The sequence below is a fragment of the Tauraco erythrolophus genome, chromosome 1, assembly GCF_009769465.1.
Source record: "Tauraco erythrolophus isolate bTauEry1 chromosome 1, bTauEry1.pri, whole genome shotgun sequence".
In the NCBI taxonomy this organism is placed as follows: Eukaryota; Metazoa; Chordata; class Aves; order Musophagiformes; family Musophagidae; genus Tauraco; species Tauraco erythrolophus.
The window spans coordinates 52,039,273-52,067,235 of record NC_141465.1 but is presented as its reverse complement, the minus strand read 5'-3'; the positions used below and the strand labels follow the sequence as shown (position 1 = coordinate 52,067,235).

At 40.1% G+C, this 27,963-nt stretch overlaps 1 protein-coding gene across 2 annotated transcripts in view; it reads left to right on the top strand.

Moving 5' to 3' along the window:
• Positions 1–27,963, top strand: part of FRMPD4 (FERM and PDZ domain containing 4) — a 421,749-nt gene that overhangs the window by 378,158 nt on the left and 15,628 nt on the right. For both annotated transcript variants that reach the window (XM_086609395.1, XM_086609402.1), the window contains 4 exons: positions 9,634–9,679; positions 21,803–21,907; positions 23,024–23,131; positions 26,313–26,444. In XM_086609395.1, the coding sequence (XP_086465521.1) occupies positions 9,634–9,679; positions 21,803–21,907; positions 23,024–23,131; positions 26,313–26,444 (391 nt within the window). The remainder of the gene's footprint in view (positions 1–9,633; positions 9,680–21,802; positions 21,908–23,023; positions 23,132–26,312; positions 26,445–27,963) is intronic.

Sequence of the window (27,963 nt, the reverse complement as noted above, 5' to 3'; positions counted from 1 at the left end):
TAGCCATTGGTCATCAGCTAGTGATTTTTTTTTCCCTGATACTGTGTGACTATTCAAAGGATTATTATTTCTCTTTTATTCTTTTTTCCCCATTGTCACAATGTCCTCACCTTGAGCACGCTGCTCTGCCACTTACAATGAAAAGTAGTCTAGCATTGATGAAATCAAAACTTTTGCTTCCCGTGAGGCATTAAAGGTCTGCTGCAGCCAGACTAGAGAAAAAAATTATTAAGGAAAGGGATGGATGATTGTTACTTTGTAACATAGTGTCAGCAAAACCAGACATTGAAAATAAACCGTTAGAAGAGAGAATTTATTTCCTAAGTGAAAATTTACTTTGTATCTCTTTGAAAGAAAAGAAAAAAAAAAAAAAAAGAAAAAGAAACCAACAAGGTTTCATTATGTGAATATTAGAGGTATATTCGTTTTTCAATTGCTAGATCGTATTGTTAATCTCTCTTTTCAACTGAGATAAGTGAATAAAATAACATCAATTTTCCACATTTGGAAAGTTATGTCATTATTTGTCTGTTTCCACTATTAAGGTAAAAATTCAAATGACTGTGACTACATCAGGATGTCTAAGCAACTGCTGAAAATTCAGTAGGGCACCAGGAAGCCTCTCTTAATCTAATTCAGATAATGTAGAGGAACATCTGGGACCTGTACAGAAAAGCACTCAAGGTGTTTTAGTCCTTTTCTTTCCATCTGCCAGGTAAATGAACTCTGAATCCAGTTGGAACATCCAGATACATTTACAAAAATCTAGAAGATTAGAAGAATGTTGTAATTACATTTAGCGTTTTTCAAATTAGAATTTGCTGTGACCACGTATGCAACTGTAACAAAGTCATGATGTCTCCATTTCTGAAAGCTGGAGTTAAGAAACAGCACAGTAATCGGAATAGATTTTGTCATAATTACTACGTCTCCTGTGGTTGTGCCGGAGAATTAGATCATGCCACTGTTTCAAAGCATAGTCTTTCATGTCAACATTGGGTTGGATTTTGTGGAATGGTTAGAATTTACCATGTTGTGCGTTTGGTTCTGCAACATCAATGTTTCAGTACAGTCCAAGTTCCTAGAAGTCCTCAGTTAAGCATGTTAGTGCAAAAGATAAGTGATCCCAAGTTAATTGCGTGGATTCAGCATACCTGAGTAGTGTGTGCAGTGGGCAGCCGTTGTGTGCCTGCCGGCTTCTGCACATGGGCAGCTGCAGAACAGGAAAACACAATTGCCCTTAGCTCACTTAGAAACCCAGCCTGAAAGGGCTTGCTCAAAATGCCCACAGAAATACCATTTAAAAGTCATTGCAGTCTGATGGAAACAACATAGTCTGACAAATAAAGATGAGAAATTTTCAGGAGAGTGGAACTGCGCTTTCCATGGTAAGACCATTCTGTTCTGCGAATATTTTATTTTCATAGTATTGTGTAATAGCTCCATAGCACCATTCCTAAAGATGCGTCATCAATAGATATCTTGGGGCTGGCTTGTATTGTGCTTTGTTCATTACACTTTGAGAATTAACTTCTCCTCAGAGCTTCTGAGACTTTGGCAGTTAATGATAGGAAAAATGGCACTGAAACACTGGCCTGGATGGGTGACCAGAGAGACCAATATTACCCTACTTTATCTGCCTTTGATCCTTTAAAACTAATGTGCAGAAAGTCTAATTAGAAGAGGACAGCTGAACAATTAATTAATAGGGGAGTAAGCTACATTTTTCTCCTTGGCAGTATGGCGTCTTCATGCAGCGTGAAGTAATTTATGCTGCAATGATGTGGCAGTAGCATGCTAACGGTCAGACTTGGTGAAAGTCTCAGTCCATCAGATATACATGCGTACCCATCTGGCTCTCGGATTTTACACTGGCCAAAATGAGCAAATACTGATTCTGTTGGAGTAGACAACTCCAGTGTTACTAACTCCTAATGCGTCCTCTACTTTGTCTTGAGGTTTAACTCCAAGTTCTCTCAGGGCTGGGGGAGACCGTTACGTGTCTGTGTAAGCAGGAAAATGTTTGCCTAAGGCAGGTGCCCGGTCAATGTAGAGTTTTCTGCGTTTTGCTGATATTAAGAGTTGTGCTCTGGAATTACTTGAAGGCCAATGTTGTAAGAAGGAGCTGGTAAGACACTGTCTGGTAGAGGATTGCAGGTAACATTGGTCAGCAGTTAGACAGCAGCATAATGCTGCTGTTGATGTTCAGGCAGCCTTACCAAGGCACTCTTGTACAGCACACACGGGTATTTCCTGTTTGACTAACATTTTGGTCACTCCGTTACAAAGATTATAGCCTTAAAGTTGAGAATTTAAGCAACTGGACAACGTTGGGTATTTGTGGAGAGGAGGATTATTTTGGCTACAGATAAATAAATACAGGTCTTCATAAAGCACTGAAATTCAAGAAAAACTTCTTTATAGGTTCACCTTGCCACAGTGCTAATAAAGGAGAAAACAAAGTGAATTTGGTACATGTGAAAGCTTGACAGATGGACAGCCTTAGAGAACAGGAGGCTTTTTTATTCACAAAGCCTTTACTGCAGAGGCATCTCAAATGGCATCTCCTGAATGAAAGCCCGCCAGTGTGCCACAGCCTGATCTGAAGGGACCACTTCTGTCGGAGGAAGCAAGCGTAATTCAGCCTGCAGACACGCTCGCTTCTTGGCCCCTTACGGAGGCTGCCGACAAGGGTTCCAATTAGTGCCAGCTGCAGACTGTGACAATTTTAAAGATTGACTTTCACACTATGCCAGACCTTTAAAAGAAAGAAGAACATTTATATAAAATGCAATTTGCTTTGACAGTAATTTTCTGTATGCTGTTATTGAAGTTACTTATGTTCGAATCAGGGTATCTTTTTCTCTCAGCTGTGTTTCTGCTGCTGTTTGATCCTGCAGTGCAGTAATAATCCCGTGCTTATATCTTTTATACTTTATGTGGCAGTGGTCATTTCAAGCATCCATTACTTGCACAGTTTTTAGGGCTCAGACATTCGAACAGGAATCCTGTAAAATTCCCAGTCTTGTGCAGATTGCTTCAGTCGCTGCAAGTCCTCACATATTTAATGGCAGACTTAAAATTTAAGGACCTCGTGAAGCAGCAGGGCTATTCAAATGAAACTGTGGGGTTCAGGAGTTCACAAGTTGAAGCTGCTTAAACGTCAAGAGTATTTCACTGTAGTGACAGTGAGGCTAAGGGCAGGTAATACTATTAACAGTGATGGAAGAAGAAGCTACCAGCTTTCCAAACATGAACATGATCCCTCTGCCTTCTGATACCAGGGATTCCAATGCACCCTCCCTATTTCCAAAAATAAAACCTGAACATCTTTGAGTTCTGTACTCTGTCATCCCAGGAAAAAACTGCATCTAGCCTGATGCTTTCATTCATTTCTTAAGTTGTTCCTCATGCGTCTGCCCCCAAAGCAAGACCTTAACCTCATGTCCCTTCTCCTCTATCCATAGACCGTGCGACCTTACTCCTCCTCCCCAAACTGGGACCCCATACCTCACCTTTGTGGTTAGCATACCTTATTTCATGAGCCTCCTGCTGCATTTCTTGCCTGCTGCACTCCTGCAACTGTCTTCTGAGATGGAGTTGGAGAAGTAATGTCGTGCACGGCATAGCCTGCCTTGCGTGCATAGTGTGATGGCAAGGTAGCCCATATCTAGCTGTACAGTATCTTCAGAGAGACTTCCTGGAGGTCAGTGCAGCCAGCTGGACAGACAGAGACTAAAATCTCACTGCCACCCTTCAAGCAGTTCTTGAGCTATGTATTGGCAACCTCTTGAGAAAGTATATTTTTCTGTGTTCCCCTAAAAATTAGCTGGAAAATATCCTCTTACATCTTTTATCTTATCTTATATCTTATTATTATCTTTTTATATCGTATTTTATATCTTAAAGCCTCTCTCCCTGTCTCTCTGCATTGTTTCATGGATGCCAATGAATACTGAGTCTCTAGTCTGCTCAGGCAGGTCGACATCATTGCAGGACGGAGGCACACTGTGGCGGGCTGGATGATAACAGCAAAGGAAAAGCCGCACTGGGTTAAGATGAGTCTACTCTGTCCTACTGAGGTCCCTCCAGAAAATTACTCTGACCCTGGAAATAAATTTAGGAGGACCTCTGGGGCAAGCTGCCCTTTTCCACAGGAACCGTTGCTCATGATAAAGTCTGAAGAAGTGAAATCTGAAGCTTCCCTAGGTGAAGATAACTAGTGTCAAACAGGTTTTATGTAAAAATGTGTATACAGCTCAAATCAAATCAAAATGATCCTTTTGAAATAGTTCAAAATGTACTACAATAGAGTGACTTTGCAAACTCTTTGTTCGTTATTACTACCTTAATCTTCATAATAATGAAATACATTCAAATGCTGAACGGGTTTTCTCTAGCCTAGATTCTAAAATTTGAAGATGAGTTCCTCTTTCTTTAGCTTTGAATAGGGCATTTGAGGTAACCTGTTACATTTTAGTTAGTTTTTGACCTACTGATTTCCATTTCACTACTTCAAAAATGTAGTGTGAAGCATACTGCAAATCATAGAATCATAGAATCATAGAATGGTTAGAGTTGGAAGAGACCTTAAAGATCATCTAGTTCCAACCCCCCTGCCATGGGCGGAGAAATCCTCCACTACACCAGGTTGCCCAGAGCCTCATCCAACCTGGCCTTGAACACTTCCAGGGATGGGGCATCCACAACTTCTCTGGGCAACCTGTGCCAGTGCCTCACCACCCTCAGAGTGAAAAATTTCTTCCTTATATCCGATCTAAATCTGCCCTCTTTCAGTTTAAAGCCATTGCCCCTTGTCCTATCACTACACGCCCTTGTAAAATGTCCCTCTCCGGCTTTCCTGTAGGCTCCCTTTAGGTACTGGAAAGCTGCGATAAGATCACCCTGGAGCCTTCTCTTCTCCAGCTGAACAGCCCCAACTCTCTCAGCCTGTCTTCATAGCAGAGCTGCTCCAGTCCTTGGATCATCTTTGTGGCCCTCCTCTGGACTTGCTCCAGCAGCTCCATGTCCTTCTTATGTTGGGGACTCCAGAGCTGAACACAGTATTCCAGGTGGGGTCTCACGAGAGCAGAGTAGAGGGGCAGAATCACTTCCCTCGACCTGCTGGCCACGCTCCTTTTGATACAGCCCAGGATACGGTTGGCTATCTGGGCTACCAGTGCACATTGCCGGCTCATGTTGAGCTTCTCATCCACCAGCGCTCTCAAGTCCTTTTCCTCAGGGCCGCTCTCAATCCATTCTCCGCCCAGCCTGTACTTGTGCTTGGGATTGCCCCAACCCACATGCAGGACCTTGCACTTGGCCTTGTGGAACTTCATGAGGTTCTCACAGGCCCACTCTCCAGCCTGTCAAGGTCCCTCTGGATGGCATCTCTTCCCTCCAGTGTGTCCACAACACCACACAACTTGGTGTCATCTGCAAACTTGCTGAGGGTGCACTCAATCCCACTGTCCGTGTCTCCAACAAAGATGTTAAATAGCACATAGATGTTAACAGATGTTAAATCATAGCATCTCAGTCCGTAACACTGAAATTCATACCTTTCTCATCAATAATGAGACTTGAAGTAAAACAGATGATCCTGAAATAGCATAGAACAAAGCATTTCAAAACAAGAGTTTCAAAATTTGATGTTTAGTGTGAGTGAAACAGAGTTAAGTTATGGTTAAGAGAAAGATTTTTCTTAATTGCATTCTCTGTAAAGGATATTATATATTGTATGTCAATTCCTAATTTGTTCATCTTCACTGAGAGAGAAACCTAGTATTCCTCTAATATGTAAAATCGCTAAAAGCTTTTAAATCAGCATAAACAATAATTTTTCATTCTCAGTTTTTAACAGTGAGTACAGGTAACATATATAATTTCTCTTTATTCATATGCTCTATTTGCTGTAGGACACATGCAAAGAACAGAGCCACTTATTCCATATGTCTCAGATTCTGGGATTCCTCTCCTGACCCTCATCTGCCCCCACATTCTTTCCTCTCTTCCAGCTAGAAGGAAGCAGAAGAGAGACAGTAATTTCCAGCCAGAAGTTCACAGACAAAGTCAATGGCTGGCATTGTACCTGAATGTTAACGTCTCATGTAGCCGGAGATGCATGATACTTAGTAGTACAACTTTGACCTTTGTAACGCGCCATAATTTGAGGCTCGAACCATCCATATTCTCTCCTTGTTACAGCCTAAGTAGCTGTAAGGAGTAGGGAGAACAGACAAGTATAATCACTATGCGGGGCACGGAGAAGGACAGAGGTAGGAATCACTGAAATTCCCATCTCATTTTTCAGATTTTAGCCTTGGTCTCACCATTTGATTCTAATGTCAGAAAATGAAAGAAACACGAGGATATTTTCTTGTGGTGTTGGTGTTAGCTGGTCAGATGGCAGAGCACCCAAAAAGTCTGCGGCTGTTGTCCAAGCTTGGAGTTGCAGATGTTTGTTCTTGAGTGACTCTAAAAGAGTATGTAAATTTAAGGGAAATAATTGGGTTGTGGTTAAGTAAGTATGAAAGGTAATAAAAAATCTGTAATATATACTCTTTTTTTTTTTTTTTTTTTTTTACTTTAGTCACATTCTTAAAGGAGGAAAGACATTTCAGGGGCAAAGTAAGACTGCAATTGCTTTTTTAGCCTTTGCCACTATCTTTCAGAAGTTGTTTAAAAGAAGTTGCTCATGTTTAAGTGTGGCAACGTACCTAGTTTATGTAATCTAATCTAAACTGTTTATATGTTCTACTGTCACACATGGACATACATATGTACACATACATTTAAGCTATAAAACTTACAGGTCACAGTACATGGTCAGTGATTCCGTTGTTTTCCATTACTACGATATATGCAATACTTACTACGATGGACAGTCTCCAGTGCTGTGCAAGGTTTATCATTTAGACATATGGGATTTGCTAACAGCATTGAAAGTAGAAAGTGATGTGCTGTGGTACGGAGTTTTGTCATCACGAGTTCAGAAGGTTTTAAAACGAGCAGTGGAGTCATGACTGAGTACTGCAAATCAACAAAGCTGCTGATTAAATATTTATTTCTCTTGTAACTGTGCTCTGTTTTGTGTGTAGCATGTGCTTTATAGAAAATATTTTCTCTAACGATGAGAGGAACTGTACGTGGTGCTTAACACCTGCTTTGTGTATGCATAACATGCTTGAGTCCAGATACTCCAAATAGCCTTATTATAGCCTCAAATGTTGAATGAATGCTCCAAGGTCTAGCGTTCTTCCAATGCAAGTGACTATACTGTAAGAAAGTCTTGTCTCCAAAATAAATCTTAGCACTGATGACTTTTTGGTTTAAAAAAGCTCTTGTTAGACTAGGATGAATCTTACCTATGCTGACACTCGCACAGGTTTAATCTAAGAATAATGAGCTGAAAAACGTTTTCAGGAAAAGCTGATTTTCTTTTTTAAAGGCCACTCTCTAAGGTAGCTGAACTGCAGGAGACAGGGGTGGTTGTAATCTTACGTTTCATGAGAAACATAAATTAGTGGATTGAAAGTAATTGAAGAGGTCAGTTGGGCATGGAGTAGTTATCCCAGGACTGCAGTTTATCCCATCACTAACAACTCTGTGGGGTTTTCTGTCTACTCATGTGCCTAGATTAGTAAAGCAGTGACAAATTGGTTAGATGTGGGTAGCATAGATGTGACTTTGAGATTCTTGAAATAAATTACATTTCTTATCATGCATTTTCAGATTCCTAAAAATGTGGTAGGTAGAATAGCAAAAAAGTAGAGGGAATCCTGTTGTTAGATAAAACAGAATGGAGGGTGCTTTTTTTAAAAACTATAAGCTATAAACTCTTCAAGACTAACAATGGAGAATAATAGAGAAACATTGTAGAGATTTCCAAAACTGCAGCTTACAGACCTTAAAATGAATTGTACATTTTCAGAAATATGAACACTGTAAATAAAGACTGTTTCATGATTGAATAATTTCTGGAGTTTAAATTTGGAACATGCTTTATTGAAATGAAAAATAATTGTGGGAAATTCACAAAATCACAGAATCACAGAATGTTAGGGATTGGAAGGGACCTCAAAGGATCATCTAGTAAATTCCTTAAAGTAGTTATGATTATATCTAAAAAGGATAAAATTATGCTGTTTTGTGGCAGAATATTTAATTTTCACCACATGTAGCTCCTCTTTTTTTTTTAACTTTCTAACTTAATTTTATTTCTGTTGTTCCAAGCACAGACAAGCAACCAAAGCCTTCAATCCCTCCTTTTGAAAAGTCTACCTATAGCAATTTTAGTGTAGCAATACAAATATCCAATGCAAAGAGTAAAAATTGAAACTTAACAAATTCTTCTTTACTTAGGGGATATTTGGTCAGACCTTGCCCCTTGCATGACTGATGGCTTTGACAGAAGTAGAATTTGCTATCTCAGCTGGCCTTCAGAGATGTGTTGGCTTCAGCAAGTATAGACTGACTTTCCAGAACAATTTTCTGACTGAGCCTTCAGTCTCTCCTCTCTTTTCTTTGCTTTCTGGCTTTTTAAGTTGCATATCAGGGGTGTGAATATGCATGTAAGGTGACACTGTATAAGACCAATACAGTGTGATTTAGTTAGTTCTGCTGAACATGTCAGTTGCACTTCAGTTAACCAGGCAATAAATCACATAAATAAACAATTAATTGTGTTTGAAAGTAGTAAAACCAACAAAAAATCAGCTCCATCTCAACAAAATGGCAACTGACCTTTTCCTAGCTAATATTGCCCTCAACAGGCATCTGACTTACAATATAATACAAGAGATAATGACTCTAATTGGCTTCTCTTCCTTCCTCTCCCACTTTACCCTTACTTTTCTCCAGATATCCACCATCCCCAACAGCCCACCAATAGTCAAAATATACATTTGTCATTTGTCTAGAGCAGTTAATCATATCAAGATTCCTAATAATTTCTTCTCTTTATCCTGTAAATCAGTTGGGTTTTTTAGAGCTGCTTGTATGTTTTCCATTTATTAGTTTCATCTTAAAGAAGAGCTGTTTAATTTTAAGGAAAAATCTTTCTTTAGCAATCTTGTAAAAAATGTAAAAATTCTAACAGGTATTCACCAAATATTGATCTTTTTCCACCCATTTCAAAAGGTGAGCTAGAGAAGAAATAAGGGCTAAATTCTGTCCTCGATTTTGTTTTGAAAACACTGCTGTCTTCAGATAAATTTGGCATTAAGTGTACAAGAGCTAGATGGTATAAAAAGTGACTTACATTTGTGGAGTAGGTGAAAGAAATTTGTAGTCCATAGATGCTGAACTAATAGAATTAATCAAATGTTATTCTGTTCTTGCTGGAGAAAACCATTATTGCAGCATGCAGGTCTCTCTAATGAAGCAAATATTTCATAGTATAAACTGTAAAATTAAGTCAATTCATATTTTTAGATGGGAAAAAAAACTTATTTTTTAATGTCCATTGTTATTTTGGCATATTATTCATCTCTGTAATTCTCTGCTATGTGTTTGTAATAAACATTTTGCCATATTACTGCAGTTTTCTCCATTAAAAAGAAAAGCTGATTATCTGTAGTGAATGAAAGTATGAATCTTTACTTGACTTCACTTTTTTTTTTCTTTTTATAGAAGCTGCAAAGAATCAATCCTCCTTACTGTTGTTCAACCTTACCCTGTAAGTATCGTCAGTGTTTTCTGAATTAGTTTCCTGGCAACATAGCTTTTTTTCTGGCCTGTATTCTGTGTCTCCACCTTATCTATGCAATAAAAAGAAATAAGTGAGATAAGGGTTGTGTCTCTTAAAGGTGATGTTTAAGACTTGTGTTACTGTGTCCTGCACTCAATGACTGTATACGCACGTTAAATGATAACAGTATCTTTAAACTCATAGCAGGAAGACGAGTTGAGCAAGATACTGAGTTCTGGTTCAGTTTTGGATCTGTTGCAGCTCCTGGGTTTCTCTTAATTCTGCCTCAGTCCCACAGAGTTATGCTGTCTTATCAAACCAGCTCTACCTTATGCAAGAGAGGGCTCTGTCTGCATCTCCAGCGCAGGACGTGTGGAGATGAGGGGAGAGAAGAGACAGAAAGGTGATTGCGTGAGGCTGTCTTGAAGGGACAGGGAGAAAATGCAGCCCACCTCAGAGCTGGCTGATGCGACGTGCCTTCGCACCTCACTCAGCGGTTTGTGGGAGTGCATTCATGAGTCACCTCAAACCCATCTCCCATGAAAACGGAGAGAAGCCAAGCCAGAGGAGGAAGCACATCTCTCACTTCCCATGCATCCGTGCACAGCCTTGCACACCTTGCAGGCTGCTGAGTGGCCTCAGCCATGCATCAGAACTGATTTCAGATTCCAAAGATCCATTCACCTCACTGTTGGCTAGCCTGATACACAACAGTTTTGATTAACAAGGGATAGATAATTGCATCCTTTCACTCAAGAATAAGAGATGAGATGGATTTGACGCAAAGATGTGAAAACAAATTTATCTGATGAAGCTGCCAAAATACACATCTTGCAAATGCAACTTGGCCAGTGCTGTGTGGCTTCATATTACTTGTTAGCCTTTTTGGCTAGTTTAGAGGTGGCCGTGTAGTTGTGCTGGTCCTGTACCCTTTTTAGAAGCCAGTCTGCACAGCAGCTAAATCATGGGGGAAAAGCACACATTCCCCAGCAAAACCAGGCAGGGGCTGCCAGGCTGTAGTAAGACCACCAGCAGGAAGATGAGTAGGGATCTGGTCGACATCGGCCTTAAATGAAAACATAAGTGTTATCTGAATAGATCAAGAAACCTAACTGCCTTCAAAGCTTGCTGGATTATGGCCAGTGGTTTTTATCACAAGAAATATATATATATATAAAGTGGGGGAAAAGAAATCCTCACGCATTTCCTTTTTTGTGCGGGTTGCCTTATTTCATCCGTTGACAGGCTTCATTCTTTTCTTTAAATGTCAGGCGAAGAAAGGGCATGTGCTTTAGTGCAGGTATGCGTGGCCCGTGGAAGTGGACAGTAAAGTGCAGTACTACATGCCTGTGAGGTGCTGTGGTCTGTTATCCCTGTGCTGCTGGTGTGAGAGCAAGTTTGTGTGTACTGAATGGGAGGGAAGCTGAAACCCAAATTAATCGTGCACTCCCTGTTCAATGGGAGACTTTGCAGCACAGGTACGGTCCTCCTCCAGTCTATGACCTGGAGAGGAAGGAAAGTAATGACCTGGTGTCTTCCCAGCTCTTGGGGTCCAAGCCCTGTTCGACACCTGACAAGGCAGAATCCACTCCTCTCATTGCATAGCACCAAAGGCTGATCAATAACCAAACTACTTCTAGGTGTCACTGAGCTGGGAACGGCACTGAAACACTTTGCTGTCCTGTCAGCCATTTGGGCTGATGTGCCCATCTTAAATGTGTATTTGTGTTGCCCCACTCTGCCATTTCTGTCAAAGTCCCCCCAGCTTTACCTCAGCAGACAAAGCACACATGTAGAAATGAAGATTGTCTCCCCAAGAATGTCCACAGAGCAGTCAGAAGATGCGATTGACGTATGCATATCAGTGCTAGCTTTAGTTGACTCATTTTCATCCCAAAGTTGAGATGATGCAGTAGCATGAGCTTAGTTGAGAGCACCTCAACTGCAGGACTGTTGCACCCTGCAGATCTCCTCTGGTTTGTGCACTTTTAGTGTACCTCCCTACCTGTCCAGAACAAGGACTTGTTGATTCATAGCATCCTTCCCTTAGCACTTTTAAGCCCAAGTTTTCCTGCAGTGGAAACGAAGGTGGACATAGGGATTGGGAGCCATTGGGATGCAGCTAGTGTGTGTAGCCAAGTCTGAGCCCTGCAGCAGTGCAGGATCCCTCAGTTTATGCAAACCGTGGGCTGTGAAGTCTCCTGGGGACTCCTGAGTCACCTTCAACATCTGACCCATGGTAGCCCTCATACTACCACGATGTTACTGTCAGTAGTGCCTGAGTCTTTTAGGTGCCATCGCTCTCAGCTCTGCCATCCTGGGTGTTGCTGCACTCCGACTGTGTACCTGTCTGTCCTGGTCTTCTGTGCAGGGGGTCCTGTGGCAAATACATTTTGTCTTATAGTTTGGCAAATGAATTTTTCTTCAAAAATTATGATGCACTTGTGTTTTTCGTTTTTCTTTAATTTTGCCTCCTTCATTTTTCCTTTTACTATTTTGCCAATAAAGCTGGAAAGATGAAGTAGAAACCAGACCAGGAAAAGTAAGAGCTTTTAAATAAAGACTGAACTTCTTCCCTGTTCTTGGCAGAAATACATCTTTACAAACATTTCATCGATCTCTTTTCTTGACAGTGAACCTTTTTCTCTCTATCATTGCATGAAAAATATCTGCCAAGATGGATAACAGGAGTGCTGTTTCTTAATTGTTTTTATTTGTGCTATTTAGTGTGTTTTGTTTTCATGCTTTCAAGTAACTGTCCTTTATGATTGCAAGCGAAAGTAGATGTAGTCTAGATTTATAGTACTCTGTAGTTCACTTAGTACTTTTTGAAAGCTTTTGTGGATAATTTTTGCTTAAGTGCATTCAGTTTTGTTTATTGCTTGAACTCATTAAAATTTCATTTTAGTTATGACCAAACCAAAACATTAGGCTATCTTTTTCTTTCCATCAGTCTATAAATCTCTGCTAGGATCATATCACCACTGCTAATAAGGAGGTCACTGAACAGCTAAAGCAGTAGAAGCAAATTAAAGTTTTGATTTCTGGAAGTATGGCATTTGATTATCATTTCTGACCATTTTGTTCTGTAAATGGACTATCGTTCTGATTGTTGCCTTATTAAGTTTTAATTATTGCTCAAATCAAATAACTTGCCTGTTTTGTTATCTGTTCAGATTTTATGTGTAGAAATCATTTGATAGGTGTCTTTCATGATTAATCTCTTAAGCTCCTTGGATATAGTCCAGGCCCAACTGAGATCTGTGGCAATTTTGCTGTGCATAAGTTCTGCAATAGGAAAATTATAAGATCTTTTTCTGTTTTGAAAGAGATGCTTCTTGTTGTAACACACTTATATGTTTGAGACACAACGTTTGCAGAAAAACTATGATAAATAAAACTTATTTATGGATTGTAAGGATTGTGGCAACAATCTTACTGAGAGTTTCACAGCATCTTTTATGCTGCTTTGTCTTCTGGAGTCGTGTAACAGCAGCAACTACAATATCCAGACTTGTGGTTGTAAAGAAGGGTGTAAAAAAGAAAGACTTTGAAGTGAAAAAAGACTACCAACATATAGTTTTAGAAATCATTTGGAAGTCAGACATGAGCATTTTGAACAAGATGATTTTTGACTGCTTGAAGTTGTGAAGTTGGTGTACAAATAATGTCTTTTTCTCTGTGAATGTGTACATTCTTTACAGTCATTCTGAGGACCTTTTCCACGCTGGTATGTAACTTTCACATCAGCTTTTTGGTATGGTCAGTTCCAAACATAACTTTAGTCCTACACAGGAGAGGATCATGGTGTGGTTAATGACAAACTTGCCATCACTGTGTTGCCTCCTGGAAGTTCTGGCCACGATCCAACCACTCTTTGCTGTTTGAAGCAGCCTCCTCTCATGTCAGACCTGTGCTGCATCGCCTTTCTTCTTCCATCTGTGTGTGGAACAAATCCCAGTGAGCACTGCTGCTCCTGACCTTTCTCCCTGGAGGCCTCTTCTTAGGCTATATGGGTTTTTCCGGAGTGTAGTTGTACGAAATACATGATCTTTTCAACAGTGAAGACTGAGAAAATTCAGCGTGAACTTCCATGTTAATTGTTCCAGCAAAGTGGAAAAGAGCCCCTCCAGCCTTCACCCTATCCACCATTTTCTCCTTGTAGTTCTTCCTTCCCTCCCTTCTCAGCAGTTGCCATTAGGTCTTTTTTTCTCTCTCTTCATTAGCACTTCTCCTGTCTCAGGTGCATTTTCATTCATACAGCTCTTCATTTGTTCCTTTTAGCCTGAGTTTGTATGGGGTGAAGGTTTCTTTCATTCCCAAAGGTCCTCACCCTTGCAGAGCTGTAGGGCTGAAAGTAGTATGGCATGGCTGACTGTTTCGGTACTTTTCTGCACTTTATTAAGAGCAATCACCTGTGTATGAGAGGTAATCATAAATGTAAAGGAGTAATACATAAATGTAAAGGGCTGAACTCTAGAGAGACAGAATCTCAAAATCCAGTGGAGGAGATTCTATGGAAGACCTCCACATTTAATAAAAGCAGAGATAGGTGTCCCAGGGCCATCTAGTCATGAGATGAGCTGCAATGTCTGCACGTTCCACTAAGTCTGAAGCTGACTTGTGGTTTCACTCGTGGTTTTTGGGACAATCACAGTAAACTAGGCTGTTGTTTACTGTAGATGGAATGGATTGGATTTTTTCAATGCCTGCATTAAAACAAGGTTTGACTATTCCTCACTTTACAGGTACGTGGTATACATGTGTGGCACTGATGATCAGACTGTGACTGCCATCTAAAAATAGTAAAATATAAATAATGCAAATAGTAAAATATAACTGTCTATGATAGATCACAAATTTTTGAGAGAGAATGCAAATCTGACTGCTATTTCAGCAATTCAGTTTGTTCGAAGAGTTTAACAAAGATATACTCCTGGTGAGTATGGGGTAGAGGGAGATGATTCTCCTCCTCTACTCTGCTCTTGTGAGACCCCACCTGCAGTACTGCATTCAGCTCTGGGGCCCCCACCATAAGAAGGACATGGACTTGTTGGAACAAGTCCAGAGGAGGGCCACAAAGATGATCTGAGGACTGGAACACCTCTCCTTTGAAGATAGGCTGAAAGAGTTAGGGTTGTTCAGCCTGGAGAAGAGAAGGCTCCAGGGAGATCTTATAGCAGTCTGCTAGTACCTAAAGGGGGCCTACAAGAAAGCTGGAGAGGGACTTTTTACAGGGCATGTAGTGATAGGACACAGGGCTATCACTTTAAACTGTAAGAAGGTAGATTTAGGTTAGATCTAAGGAAGAAATTCTTGACTGTGAGGGTGATGAGGCACTGGCACAGGTTGCCTAGAGAAGCTGTGGGTGCCTCATCCCTGGAAGTGTTGAAGGCCAGATTGGATGAGGCTTTGAGCAACCTGATGTAGTGGAAAGTGTCCCTGCCCATGGCAGGGGGTTGGAACTAGATGATCTTTGAGGTCCCTTCCAACCCTAACCATTCTGTGATTCTGTAATGATCTGTCAGTGCCCTGTGGTTATAACAAATTACTGCATGGTAAAACTTCTCCATATTATTGCTCTGTGTCCCTACCTGCTCTTCTGCAATGCTCTTGTGAGCCAGTGTAGTTGTTTCAGCCTTGCTCACAGCTATGAATGGCAGTATTTAGTTTGCCTTGGGCATTATGTACTGTTCCACTTAATAAATTTAATTCTTCCTCTTATTCATGTTTTATTTGCTTGCTAAATTTTGTCTCATATAATTGCCTTTAGGGATGGACCAAAAAGCCAACACATTTTTGCAGTCATGCAATTTTTCCTTATTTCCTAACAAACATAATATTTCATATTAAACTAATGACTAATTAGGGGAAAACGGATAAAACCAGACTCACTAAAGATAAGCCTGGAGGTGGCATGACAGTGTTTAAGGGATGGGACTTGTGAGTGATGTGATGGTTGGAGGCTGTCTTGAGCATAACGATCACAAAATGAGAGGTTTTGATTTTTGGAGAAGTAAGGAGGGGAGTCAGCAGAACTGCTACCTTGACTTGCAGAGGGCAGGCTTTGGCCTGTTTAGGGGCCTGGTTGACAGAGTCCCTTAGGAGGCAGTCCTGAAGGGAAAAGGAGTCCAGGAAGGCTGAACATTCTCCAAGAAAAAAATCCTAAAGGAGCACGAGCAGGACATCCTCATGTGCTGAAAGACGAGCAGGCAGGGAAGAAGACTGGCCTGGCTGAACAGAGAGCTTTTGCTGGAAATTGGGGAAAAAAAAGGAGAATTTATGAACTTTGGAAGAAGGAGCAGGCAACTCAGGAGGACTATAAGGATGTTGTGAGGCTCTGCAGGGAGAAAATTAGAAGAGCCAAAGCCCGACTAGAACTTAATTTGGCCACTGCGGTGGAAGACAATAAAAAGCCATTTCTCTAAATACCTTCTCAACAAAAGGATGACTATGGAGAATCTCCATCCCTTAGTGGATACAGGAGGAAATATAGTGACAAAGGCTGAGGAAAAGGCTGAGGTACTTAATGCCTTCTTTGCCTCAGTCTTTACTAGTAACACCGGTTATTCTCAGGTTACCAAGCCCCCTGAGCTGGAAGACAAGGAGCAGAATGAAGCCTCCATAATCCAAGGGGAAATGGCTAGTGACCTGATACACCACTTAGACACACACAAGTCTATGAGGCTGCATGGGATCCACCCAAGGGTACTGAGGGAGCTTACAGAAGTGCTCACCAAGCCACTTTCCATCATTTATCAGCTGTCCTGGCCATCCAGGGAGGTCTCAGTTGACTGGAAAACGTGACGCCCATCTACAGGAAGAGCTGGAAGGAGGATCCGGGGAACTGCAGGCCTGTCAGTCTGACCTCAGTGCTGGAGAAGGTTATGGAGCAGATCATCTTGAGTGCCATCACACGGCACACCCAGAACAACCAGGTGATGAGGCCTAGTCAGCGTGGGTTTATGAAAGGCAGGTCCTACTTAACTAATGTTATCTCCTTCTATGACAAGATGACCTGCTTAGTGGATGAGGGAAAGGCTGTGGATGTTGTCTACCTAGGCTTTAGTAAAGCCTTGACACTGTTTCCCACAGCATTCTCCTGGAGAAACTGGCTGCTTGTAGCCTGGATGGGTGCACTCTTTGATGGGTTAAAAACCGTCTGGGTGGCTGGGCTCAAAGAGTTGTGATAAACAGAGTTAAATCCAGTTGTAGGCCAGTCACAAGTGGTATTCTCCAGGGCTCAGTACTGGGACTATTCCGTTTGATATCTTTATCGATGATCTGGATGAGGTGATCAAGTGGACTCTCAGTAACTTTACAGACAACACCAGATTGGGCAGGAGTGTTGATCTACTTGAGGGTAGGAAGGGTCTACAGAGGGATCTGTACAGGCTGGATCAATGGGCTGAGGCCAATTGCATGAGGTTCAACAAGGCTAAGTGTTGGTCCTGCACTTGGGTGACAACAACCCCGTCCAATGCTACAGGCTTGGGAAAGAGTGGCTAGAAAGCTGCCCGGTGGAAAAGGACCTGGTGGGTATTGGTCGACAGCTGGATGAACATGAGCCAGCAGTGTGCCTAGGTGGCCAAGAAGGCCAATAGCATCCTGGCTTGTATCAGAAAATGGTGTGGCCAGCAGGACTAGGGAAGTGATCGTCCCCCTGTACTCATCACTGGTGAGGCTGCTCCTCAAATACTGTGTTCAGTTTTGGGCCTCTCACTACAAGAAAGACTTTGAGATGCTGGAGTGTGTCCAAAGAAGGACAACAGAGCTAATGAAGGGTCTAGAGCACAAGTCCTATGAGGAGTGTCTGAGGGAACTGGGGTTGTTTAGTCTGGAGAAAAGGAGGCTGGGAGACCTTGTCGCTCTATAACTATGGGAAAAGAGGTTGTAGAGATGTGGGTGTTGGGCTCTTCTCCCAAGTAACGATTAATAGGACGAGAGGAAATGGCCTCAAGTTGCACCAGGGGAGGTTTAGATTGGATATTAGGAAAAATTTCTTCTCCAAAGGGGTTGTCAAGCACTGGAACAGGCTGCCCAGGGAAGTGGTTGAGTCACCATCCCTGGAGATATTTAAAAGATGTGTTGATGTGGTGCTTAGGGACATGGTTTAGTGGTGGATTTGACAGTGTTAGGTTATCAGTTGGACTCGATGAATTTACAGGTCTTTTCCAACCTAAATGAGTCTATGATTCTAATTTTAAGTAACAAGCTTGAAATTGATTGCATATATACAATCTGTGGCTATTTAAAATGATGATGTTTCTGTCTCATTTTGACACTTATTGTCACAGAGCAGGTTTTCTCTTCACCTTGTGACTGTCCCATACTGCTGTCTTGTTTCTTTTCTTTATAGTAGCTCAGTACTACACTATGCTCTTCCAAATGCTAAATACTTCTCTTTTTTTTTGAGTATGAATAAAGGTTTTATTGTTGCAGCACCTCTACCAGCAAGAACACTCAAAGGGGCTTTTGCAGCAAATAAACACCATTTCTCTTGGAATCTCCCCCAAATTATGGTTTACCTGCAAAAGTGGACAAAGTACTAGACACTCTTATTTTCATCAAAGAACAGTTTCCCTCAAAATGAAGCCTATTGTTTCTAAGATTTATCAACAAATGACCTGCCATAATGCTGCTGACAAAAATAGGATCTAATTTTGAAAAGTCCAGAAAATGAGAAAAACAAAATTGTCCAGAATGCTTCCTCTTGTTATAGCAGTCTCTCATATTTTGACTCTGCTGATGGGATGCCCATTGATTGCAGTTCTTAGTAAGTAAGGTTCAAAGGAGGGTCTCAGTCTTTACTGTTATTTCCTCCAAGCAAATCTCTATGCAATGCTTCATTTCTCTTGTTATCATTTTCTCTAGGTAATGTTGAAATGATCAACTGAATTTTTACTGAATGCTGCATAAACAAGTAAAAATTATTTAAATTCATTATAAATTTGAGCTTTTAACAGGAAGCAGTGCTTAGGTCAGAGTATGAAGTTTGTGGGATTTAGGAGTATTTTGCCTCCTTGTTAAAAATGCGTCCCCTCATTTTGCAAAAGTCACTCCAATTAAGATGTTTTTATCTGTGACAATCCAAATACTTTATTTGCGGTGATAAATGTTCTGCAGTAGTGTAAACACCTCCTGCTTAAGGTCATTAACTGAGGATAATGGCTTGCATTTGCTAAAAGACAGAGCATCATAAACAAATAAACCCAGCACTCTGAGAATCATTAATTGATAGCATTCTTCACCTACAAACCTGAAAACATTAAAATAGAAAAGAGCAGCACATCATCTTGCTGATGCTTTGTTAGACAAGCAAGTGTCCACAATCAAACCCAACTGTTTTTCTAGATATTTGTCGCACTCTTTTGAAACAATTCCTTTCTCAAAGAGAAAATGTCAAGTGCCAAGTTGATGCAGAGGAAGAAACAATGAGATTGTGCAATTAAATGCAAAAGCTGTGCTACTACTCAAACCTTTAACCAGCAGAGAACATCCCCCCGAATACCTGACACAGATGTTCTAGTTTTTTCTTACATGCCTGGTTTATAGTGTGAAGCTTTTTAGAAAGCAATCTCCTTCCAGGCTCACCCAGAGCATCTGGCAAGGGGCTGGAGTCCTGAGCACGTTGCCACAGCGGAAGTGGAAAGGGAGGGAAGCCCCACATTTTATGGCAGACCATGGTGTGCTCTCCTGGCTGTGCAATGTGTACATTAAATCCCGCGTCCCAGCGGAGTTCTTGGGAACTCGCATATGTTTGAATCTTTCTATTGTGTTGGATTCCCCGTTTTTGCAATAATATAATTTAAGTGTTTATGACCCCCTACAGGTAACTTTAGAGGTTGTAGAGAGGAAAAGAGAGAGGTTGTAGAGAGGTTGTGGAGAGTGACAGAGCCGCACAGCGGTTTGCCAGAATTGCTGTATGGGAATAACCTTGCCAGAATCCAGAAGAAAATTTGGCGATCTGCCTGTAAAGAGAGGCCAGACTGGTGACTCATCTGCAATAAGAGCAAACAACTGTAAAAAGCCTCTTCCAGCAAGAAGTTAAGTGAAAGCCACTCTTTTCCCATCGCCCTTACAAGGGAGAGCCTGTAGCCTGCTCCTAGAGCTGTGCTGCCCTGTGGCGGCAGCAATCAAGAGATTGCAGTCCATTACTTGGTTGCCATGTAGACTATTCCCCTTACACACTGCAGAAAGGGACTACGTGGAGAGGACGGAAATTAGAAAAAGTGTGTGTAGAATTATTATATTAATCATGGTATTATTGTATACTGTGTCTTTCTAGGAATTCATCTCTAGAGTACAATATGTAAGCATGCTTCTTCAGTGTTTCCATGGTTTCCCTTCATGCTGAAGAAGTTTTTGGAGTCCCCCGCCCTGAGACATTCACTTTTTTTTAAAAAAAAAAAACAACTTTTTTTTCTTTCTTTCTTTTGGTGGTTGTTTCAAATCTTCTGGGGGACCTTCTACATTTTTCAGCACTGGCTTTGGAAGCTGAGCTTGGTTCGATCATGGGGGTTGACTTTTCTGTCATTTACTGTTACTGATTAAAAAGATGTATTGTCATAGCTGTTAGAGAAGAGGTAATAAAGAATGAACTGTAAAAGTGAAGAAACACTCATTTTTATTTCTTGGTTCTATTTTGTGCTCCAGGAATTATCGGATGGCTCTGATATTTCCTGGAAGAATGTGGCATCTTTCATTCCTTGTTCACTGGTTGATACTGAGCCTATGGTAATAGTTATCACGTTTTCAATGTGAGAATAAATCAGTGGCATACAGAAATGAGCTAGAGACTTCTTCCTGCTAGTTACTAGAAACAAGGCTTCTACATCACAAGAAAATAACTTTTGAAGCAGTTTCAGCAGAGATCAGAGACGACAAGAGCACGTGGCCTTGGACTACTCCATCACTCCTGCAGATTGTTAGTTGAGTCAAAATTTGAGCCATGGTAACAAGACTTCCTGTGTTTACAAGGACTGCTGTCATGCCGCATTGGTAATAGGAAATTATTCCAGCAACATCATTCACTGATGCCTACACTAATTTCTCACAGGCAAACCAACATGAGTTAGTCTTTTCAGTATCCAAAACTAGTAAGGTCACTTCTCAGAAGCTAGAATAAGATTCTGAAAATCTTATTTCACATTTTACTGAAACAAATGGATGAAATCCTGGCCCAAAGGAGCCCAGTGATTTTCAGTCAAAGCCAGAATTTCTTCTGTTGGCCATTATCAAGGTTATGGAGTTAGGCAATGCCAGAAGCACTGTGTTTGTAACTGACCTGAGAATAAAATTACCTAGCTTCTGCTGCTGAAAATGGAAATCCCGTTGACTGTGAATATTTAATTTATTACTAAAAATGGGTTGTTAGTAAAAATCCTCAAAGGGAGAGAGAATTTTTTTCCAAGGGCTGAACACTTGATCGCAGGTGAATCCATTGAATAATGTAGTAGATAAAAGTCAATTAAGTCCCGGAAGAAAATTAGGAATGTTTCTAGACTTCTGATCCGTAAAGCCCCACAAAGTGTCTGATGTATTGAAGGCAAGCCTTGCACAGCGTTTGTGTAGGGAATGTGTTCAGGGGAAACCTGCAGGTGCCTTTTGGTGGACTAATATAGTGAGATGCCACTGCACTTGGAGAGCTCCCAGACACTTTTTTGGCAAAAGCTGTAAGTGTATCTGTACCTAGTGGATAACAGATTATGCAAAAATTTTCCATTCAGTGTTTGAAGGAAGGGTCACTGGCTGGTCACTGGTTAATGTCCGCTCATGCAAACAAATTTGGTTGACAGCAGTTGTTGTGAAAACACTACAAGGAATTTGTATGTACACTGAGAGCCCTTCTCATCGCTCCAGTCTGACAGTGGGATAACTTTTCAGTATGTGCGGTGTGCATCGGTGATTCCTTGTATGTACGTACATGTGTATGATCTCAGGAAGCATTATGGTTTGACTATATTTCCATTCTTCAGTGAATGATACGCAAAGTGTTGCTGTATATATAGAGTCCCCAGTGTGTGAGAAACAGGAGGAATAACTCAAAAAGGAAAGATAGATTTTAACTTGAAATTATGTGATATATCTTATAATCATTTTTCCTTCCAGTCTCCTAAATCAGCTTTTATTAGTGCTGCAAAAAAGGCAAGATTGAAGTCCAATCCTGTCAAAGTGCGCTTCTCAGAAGAAGTAATTATCAATGGCCAGGTGTCGGTGAGTATTCAACTGCTTATCTTCAGGAAGGACTGAGCATTTCATCCAAAGGTACACCTCAAGGCTGGAAAGTGAGGGAACAGCAGTGATAGGCTTGCAAAGTGAAGGGTTTTTCTGTTTCTGAAGTTTTCAGAAGATCTGTTTTGAAAGTCCATTGGGCCCATAATACTATGAAAAATTTATCCCTTCTTAAAATAAAATGTTAGTGAATGCATTTTGATGGTGATAGCACATATATGTATGTCTTTATAGTCTTGATAATGCTTGGGTTTTTTTCAGAGCAATTTTGTAGTAGGAAAACACGTAAGCTCAAGAGAAGGAGCATGTCAGGAAAACAGATTAACATTACCTTACAGACCTCTTTAAAATTAGTTTTGTTTCCGGCCCTCAGGCAAAGTCAGCCTCCCTTTGAGAGGCACTGAACTCCTCCTTAAACGTGAACTCCCAGCTCATTTTCATAATTTGCCAGAACATCGTTCCACACTGATGTCTTTATCCAACTCTCTTCCAAACATAAATTGATACTGCATTTTGTCAAAAGCAATTTCTGTTTGTGTTTTTTTTTAAGAAAAAAAATCTTTGTTTCCTTTCCTTTTTCTTATTTTACTATCCTTGTTATGAATAGCCACAATTAAGTAGCAATAGTATATGTTATTCTTCTTAAATCATGACAGATATTAGCATTTAATATCCAGCTATAAATGTAAAACATGTTGATTGTAATTCTTACGAATGAAACTACAGCTCCCGCTTTGTAGGTTGAAGACACTAAATAGCTCTCAGTAATATATTTTTCTATTTTATTGAAAGTGTTTCAACTTTAGAGGTAGTAGCATTTATTGTCAGAGAGTTAGTATTTAGGGAAAGAAAATAATCCAAGCCAGACATAAAATGTATGTGAACGGTTATATTTTTCCAGGAAAGAGACCTACAGACTGCAGCAGTAAGGATGTTGGCTAGACACTTGCAGGGCATTGCTAATTCTGCTTTCAATTTGAGCCAACACACTCCTTTTTGATTTTTACCTTTCCATCTGAATGATGTCCTTCTCTATAGAGCAACATTTAGATTTCCCTTGTTACATGTTGTATTCTGATTCACTAATTTGCTTGGCAGGAAACAGTTAAGGACAATTCACTTCTTTTCATGCCAAATGTTCTGAAGGTGTATCTTGAAAATGGACAAACCAAATCCTTCCGGTTTGACTGCAGCACTTCAATAAAGGTAGGGTAGATATACCTTTGCATGCAATGCCAAGAATGCTAGTTAACTCTCTTTAAGACCTTCAGTAATTATAATTTACTTGGAATGCTTTAAGAACAAAATTACTAGTGTGTTCATTTGAGGCTGGACTCATAGTTCAAAAATAATGAGGTTTTGGTCCATTTTTCTGCTGCTAAAAACATATTGTATTGTCAATGAAAACAAAAAAGTAGAAGTGATCATTTTAATGTGCCTGGAGCACAATTACAATTTTGTGGTCCTATCATTCTGATATGCTGCCAAATACTAGCATGATTTGTCAGCAAAAGTCAGGAGCTAAGAAGATTAAGATGTTGGTTGCTAATTGAATATCATCTGGCTTGTCATCCAGTGAACTTGGGATGGGATATTCTAGGGTTATGCTGGTGATAAATTGCTCATCTCAGTGTAATGCCCTCTATGCTCTCCATAACACATTTCACATAGAGAAATAAGGAGACGAAGCCCTGGGACACAACTGAGGCTGCTAGGGAGTGTCTGTGACACTGTTCCACGTAGGTTCCTAAACCGGAGGCATCGTGTCTGTGAGTGCCGTGGAGTACCATAGTAAGCAGCACAACCAGCACTGTTGGGCACGCTGCTAGTCTCTCAAGCCTTTTTGCTTGGGTGAACTAGTTTTAACACGGATTGGTTACCAAATCTAGTGCACTGCATGGTAGCATGCACGCTTGCAACACTGAGACAAGACAAATGCATGGGTGGGAATGATCAGCAAAGGCTGAGGATGTAGTTTTCAACTGCACTGCCAGCTTTTTTGGCTTTAAGATATTGTAAAGCTATGCATATTTGAAAAAAAGCTGCTTTTGTGCTCATCGTGATTCAGCAGTATGCTCAATTAGTTAGAACAGCAAGGAGAGTGATTTACTAAGGTAAACAAGAGGAAATTTACTCCAGTCTGAAGACAAAACAGATATTGAAGTTGCACTTAAAAATGGACTGCAGTATCTGTTTATAGTTCATATATATACCTTTGGCATAAATTGAGTGTAGGTAGTGGATACAAGCCTCCACTCTACAGCCATGGGATACTGAATTCCTTCAGTCCATTTAAGAATTTGGTTGGGTGAAGAATTAGGAGTCATGCTTCACGTAGAGAATGAATTAGGAGACATGCTTCACATGAGGTCTCCATACCCTTCTAAGGCCCATGAGCCCACTTTCCAGTATTTTCTTTTATGAGCATAAAAACAACCAACCTGTTCCAGGATATTTTGACTCTGACAACCTGCCTTTGGCCATCACATTACATTAGCTTTCAGTAGTTCTCTCATGGATGTGTGATGTACTGTAAGACCGTATATCTCATCTGAAGTCGTTTGCGAAGATGCCCACGTGGGCTCAGTGACCTAGCTGTATTGATGTTGTAAGTCTGCTTTGACCTTAGTCATTCTGACGACTTTTTGTAGGAATCATTTCCTTTGCATCTAATTCAGGCAATTATATATTCCATAGCCTACACAGCTATATGTTACATATTCTTGCAGGCATGTGTGGGTATATCCCTCATTGTGGACGGGTCGGTGTGGATTGCTGCTGCTTTTCTTAGACTGAGGTGAAGTAGACGTGCCCTAGTTGAGTGAAGGCAGATGCAGTTTTTTTCCACCAGTCCAGTAACTCACCACTTACTAACACAGATGCAACTAGTGCCTTCCCTGCAGTCCTCACTTTCCTTATTGCTGGGCTCATTTTAAGTTATCGGATAAGAGGACAGATCAGCAAAAAATTTGGTTCAGTAATTGAGTGCATATGTGCTTTAGCACTGTATTTTAAAAGGTCCAAGACAGCTAGCAGCAAACAGTGCCATTATTACCCCCCCTTAAAAACTTACTTCTAATATTATGGCTCTTCATGTTGCTCATATCCGCCTTGTCTTTGAACGTAGTGTGGGAGTATAAATAAAAGTAGATTTAATATGCAAGCAATAAATTCTGCTTTAGTCAGAATAGTATAATATTAACCTCCATTATTTAGAATGGTTACTTGGAATCCATTAATACTATATCTTATATTCTTTACATTGTGCAGAGTTGTCTCCATCCTCTTACATACATTTTTCATCCTTCCACCAATTTGGTGTTGATTTTCCATAAACACACTATAATTGATCAATTAATCTTCCTGAATTATGTTAAAACACTTGGATTACAATTCGTCACGATCTCCTTAGTAAGTACTATCTACCTGGATACTTATGTATATTTAAAAAATCATTTGGATGGATAGAAATGTGTTAATATTTTCACCAACATAATATGAAACCATTTTAAAATGATGGGTTATTATATATTTCTTTGTCCTACTACATTCACCAAAGATACCTTGCCAGACAATATTAATACTCTGCATATATTTACAAAGCATTATGTGAAGGTAAAATAGGGATTGGTTGAATGGTTTTGTGAGGAGCTGTTATTTTAGAAACAATTGTTCTCAAATTGACTACCCTTAAACGTAATCCAATTTAAAAAAAATAATTAAAAGAATCTAAAAAATGTGTTTTATACTGTAAATATGGTCCCTGAGTTTAGAGCTGTTGTTCTGCACAGGTATCATCATTGTTGACTTTTCTCTCAAAATTTAAAACTCAAGAATGTCCATTAAATGCAAGTATCAAGAATGGGATACCCCTAACTATAAGAACAGATGTAGGCTATTTCATCTAATTTTTGGTTGAACATACAAATTTGGTTTGTACTGCTGGGTGGCCCTGCCCCAAAAGTAAGTGAAAAGAGGCAATACCATCTCTCCTTTGCAGATGGAGAGGTTTTATTTCCAGGGAGATAGAGAGATATGATTTAAGGGCCACACAAGCATAGTCTGCATGTTAAACTGCACAGAAAGTTGTCTATTCACAGCAATCCCATGTATATTATATATAAATATGAAATAAATGCATATTTTTCACATGCATGTCTGATACCATCTCAGGGATGTTGGAAATAAAGACACTGATTTTTCACTGGGTGAACGTGCGTGATGTCCTGTATACTTGTGCATAACAGGCGCGAAACATGACCGTCCTCCTGTTTAAGATCTGGGCTTCCACCCTGTGCTGGGTACATGCAGGGTATGTGGCAGTGAAGAACGGGGTCCCAAGCACTTAATGAATTTAAGCACGTTTTATAAATCCTTTGTTAATTAGGATGTCATCTTAACACTCCAAGAAAAGCTTTCCATCAAGTGTATTGAACATTTTTCTCTGATGCTGGAGCAGAGAGTTGAAGGATCTGGGACGAAACTCCTTTTGCTACATGAACAGGAGACTCTAACTCAGGTTTGTATAACGATCTGTGAAAACAGATTTTAATGAGATGGGTTAATCAGTAAATTATCCATCTTTTTCATTACTCAAGTGAGCTAACTGCAAGATTTACAGTTCAGTCTATCAAATAGCAATGGTATTTACATGTGGTTGTAAGAATAAGGTTCTCATAGAAAACAATTATTTTTCTATTATGTAGGGATCGTATTTCATTGGACCATTAAAAAGTATTAAAAAGTTTGTTAAAGATTGGACTGAAAGCTAGAAAATACTTATCAAGCTTTTTTCATATTGTATATGGCCCAGCTAGTAAATGTTCTCAACAGCTGGAATATCAACGGTAACAGTTCTGAGACGCACAGTCTGCCCAAAGTCCTTTAAAAACTTTATTTTGGTTTTGATTCCTGTCTGGTTATACAGATCTGTATCTGGGCAACAGGCAATAATACTCTTTCTGATGAAGCCAAGTTTGGCTTGTTTATGCAGCGATACATTATGTCACTTCAGTGGTGATGAATTCTGATCCACAAAATGCCAGTGTGACTTTCTTCCTTAGATCAGGGAGGCAAATCAAGTCTGACTAGAGGTAAAGTTGTTCCTCAGTTCCCTGATTTTAGCTGCTTAGATTGTTTTGCCAAAGTGTTTGGCCGGAAATTTTTCATGATATTTCTGTTTCAGGAGAACATTAGTATTTTTTACCTTCCACCTAGATTTTCCAAATAAGAGAAGTGGATTCTTAGATGAGATGGGGAAAAAATATTTAATTTAAATGCCAGAATTCCCTTGATCAATAACTAGAGTCTGTGTAATGGTACGAAGGGGTGTCGTTTACCAGCTAACAATCTTTCTAGCATTTTCTAACCTTTAAGCACTTGGCTTTGCCATGTTAACATTCTTTTCTTGTGGGTGTAAGCTACCCCATGAATGCGCAATATCCAGAAGTACTCAATACAGGCGCTCCTGGCCTAGCTGTCTCTCTTTGAAGTAACTGGTAAAATTCCCATAGAAATCAGAAGGATCAAAATAAACCAACACAGTGAGCTTTCAAAAATCCCATCCGGAGCTTTTATTTATACATACAGAGTATGCCTAGATACTGAAGGAATGAAGTTAGAGACAATGTAAGATAAGTTTTGAAAATCGTTAAGGCAAGACAGACTTAATTGGACATTTTTGAAAGTATAGTTTTATCGATTCAATATGTTTTTTATAAAGTACACTAACTCTCTAACTGCATTAGCCTAATTAAATAAACTGTAATAATTCTGAAGGTTTCTTCTTTGAAGTTTCTGTAAAATTAGCAATACTTTAATTTGCCATTATAAGGTTGCTGCTGACCATGACTTCCAATGGTGTTCTTGGATTGTTACCCTTTCATCCAATTATTCATTAGCTACGTGGTGGTCTCCCAAGAGTATACCCAGATTATGGTGTTACATGCTTAACAAAGTTTTGCTGACCAACAAGCAAAGCAATCTTTTTCATTTTTTAATGTATTAGGAGAGATTTGTCTTGGTCAGACATCTAAAGG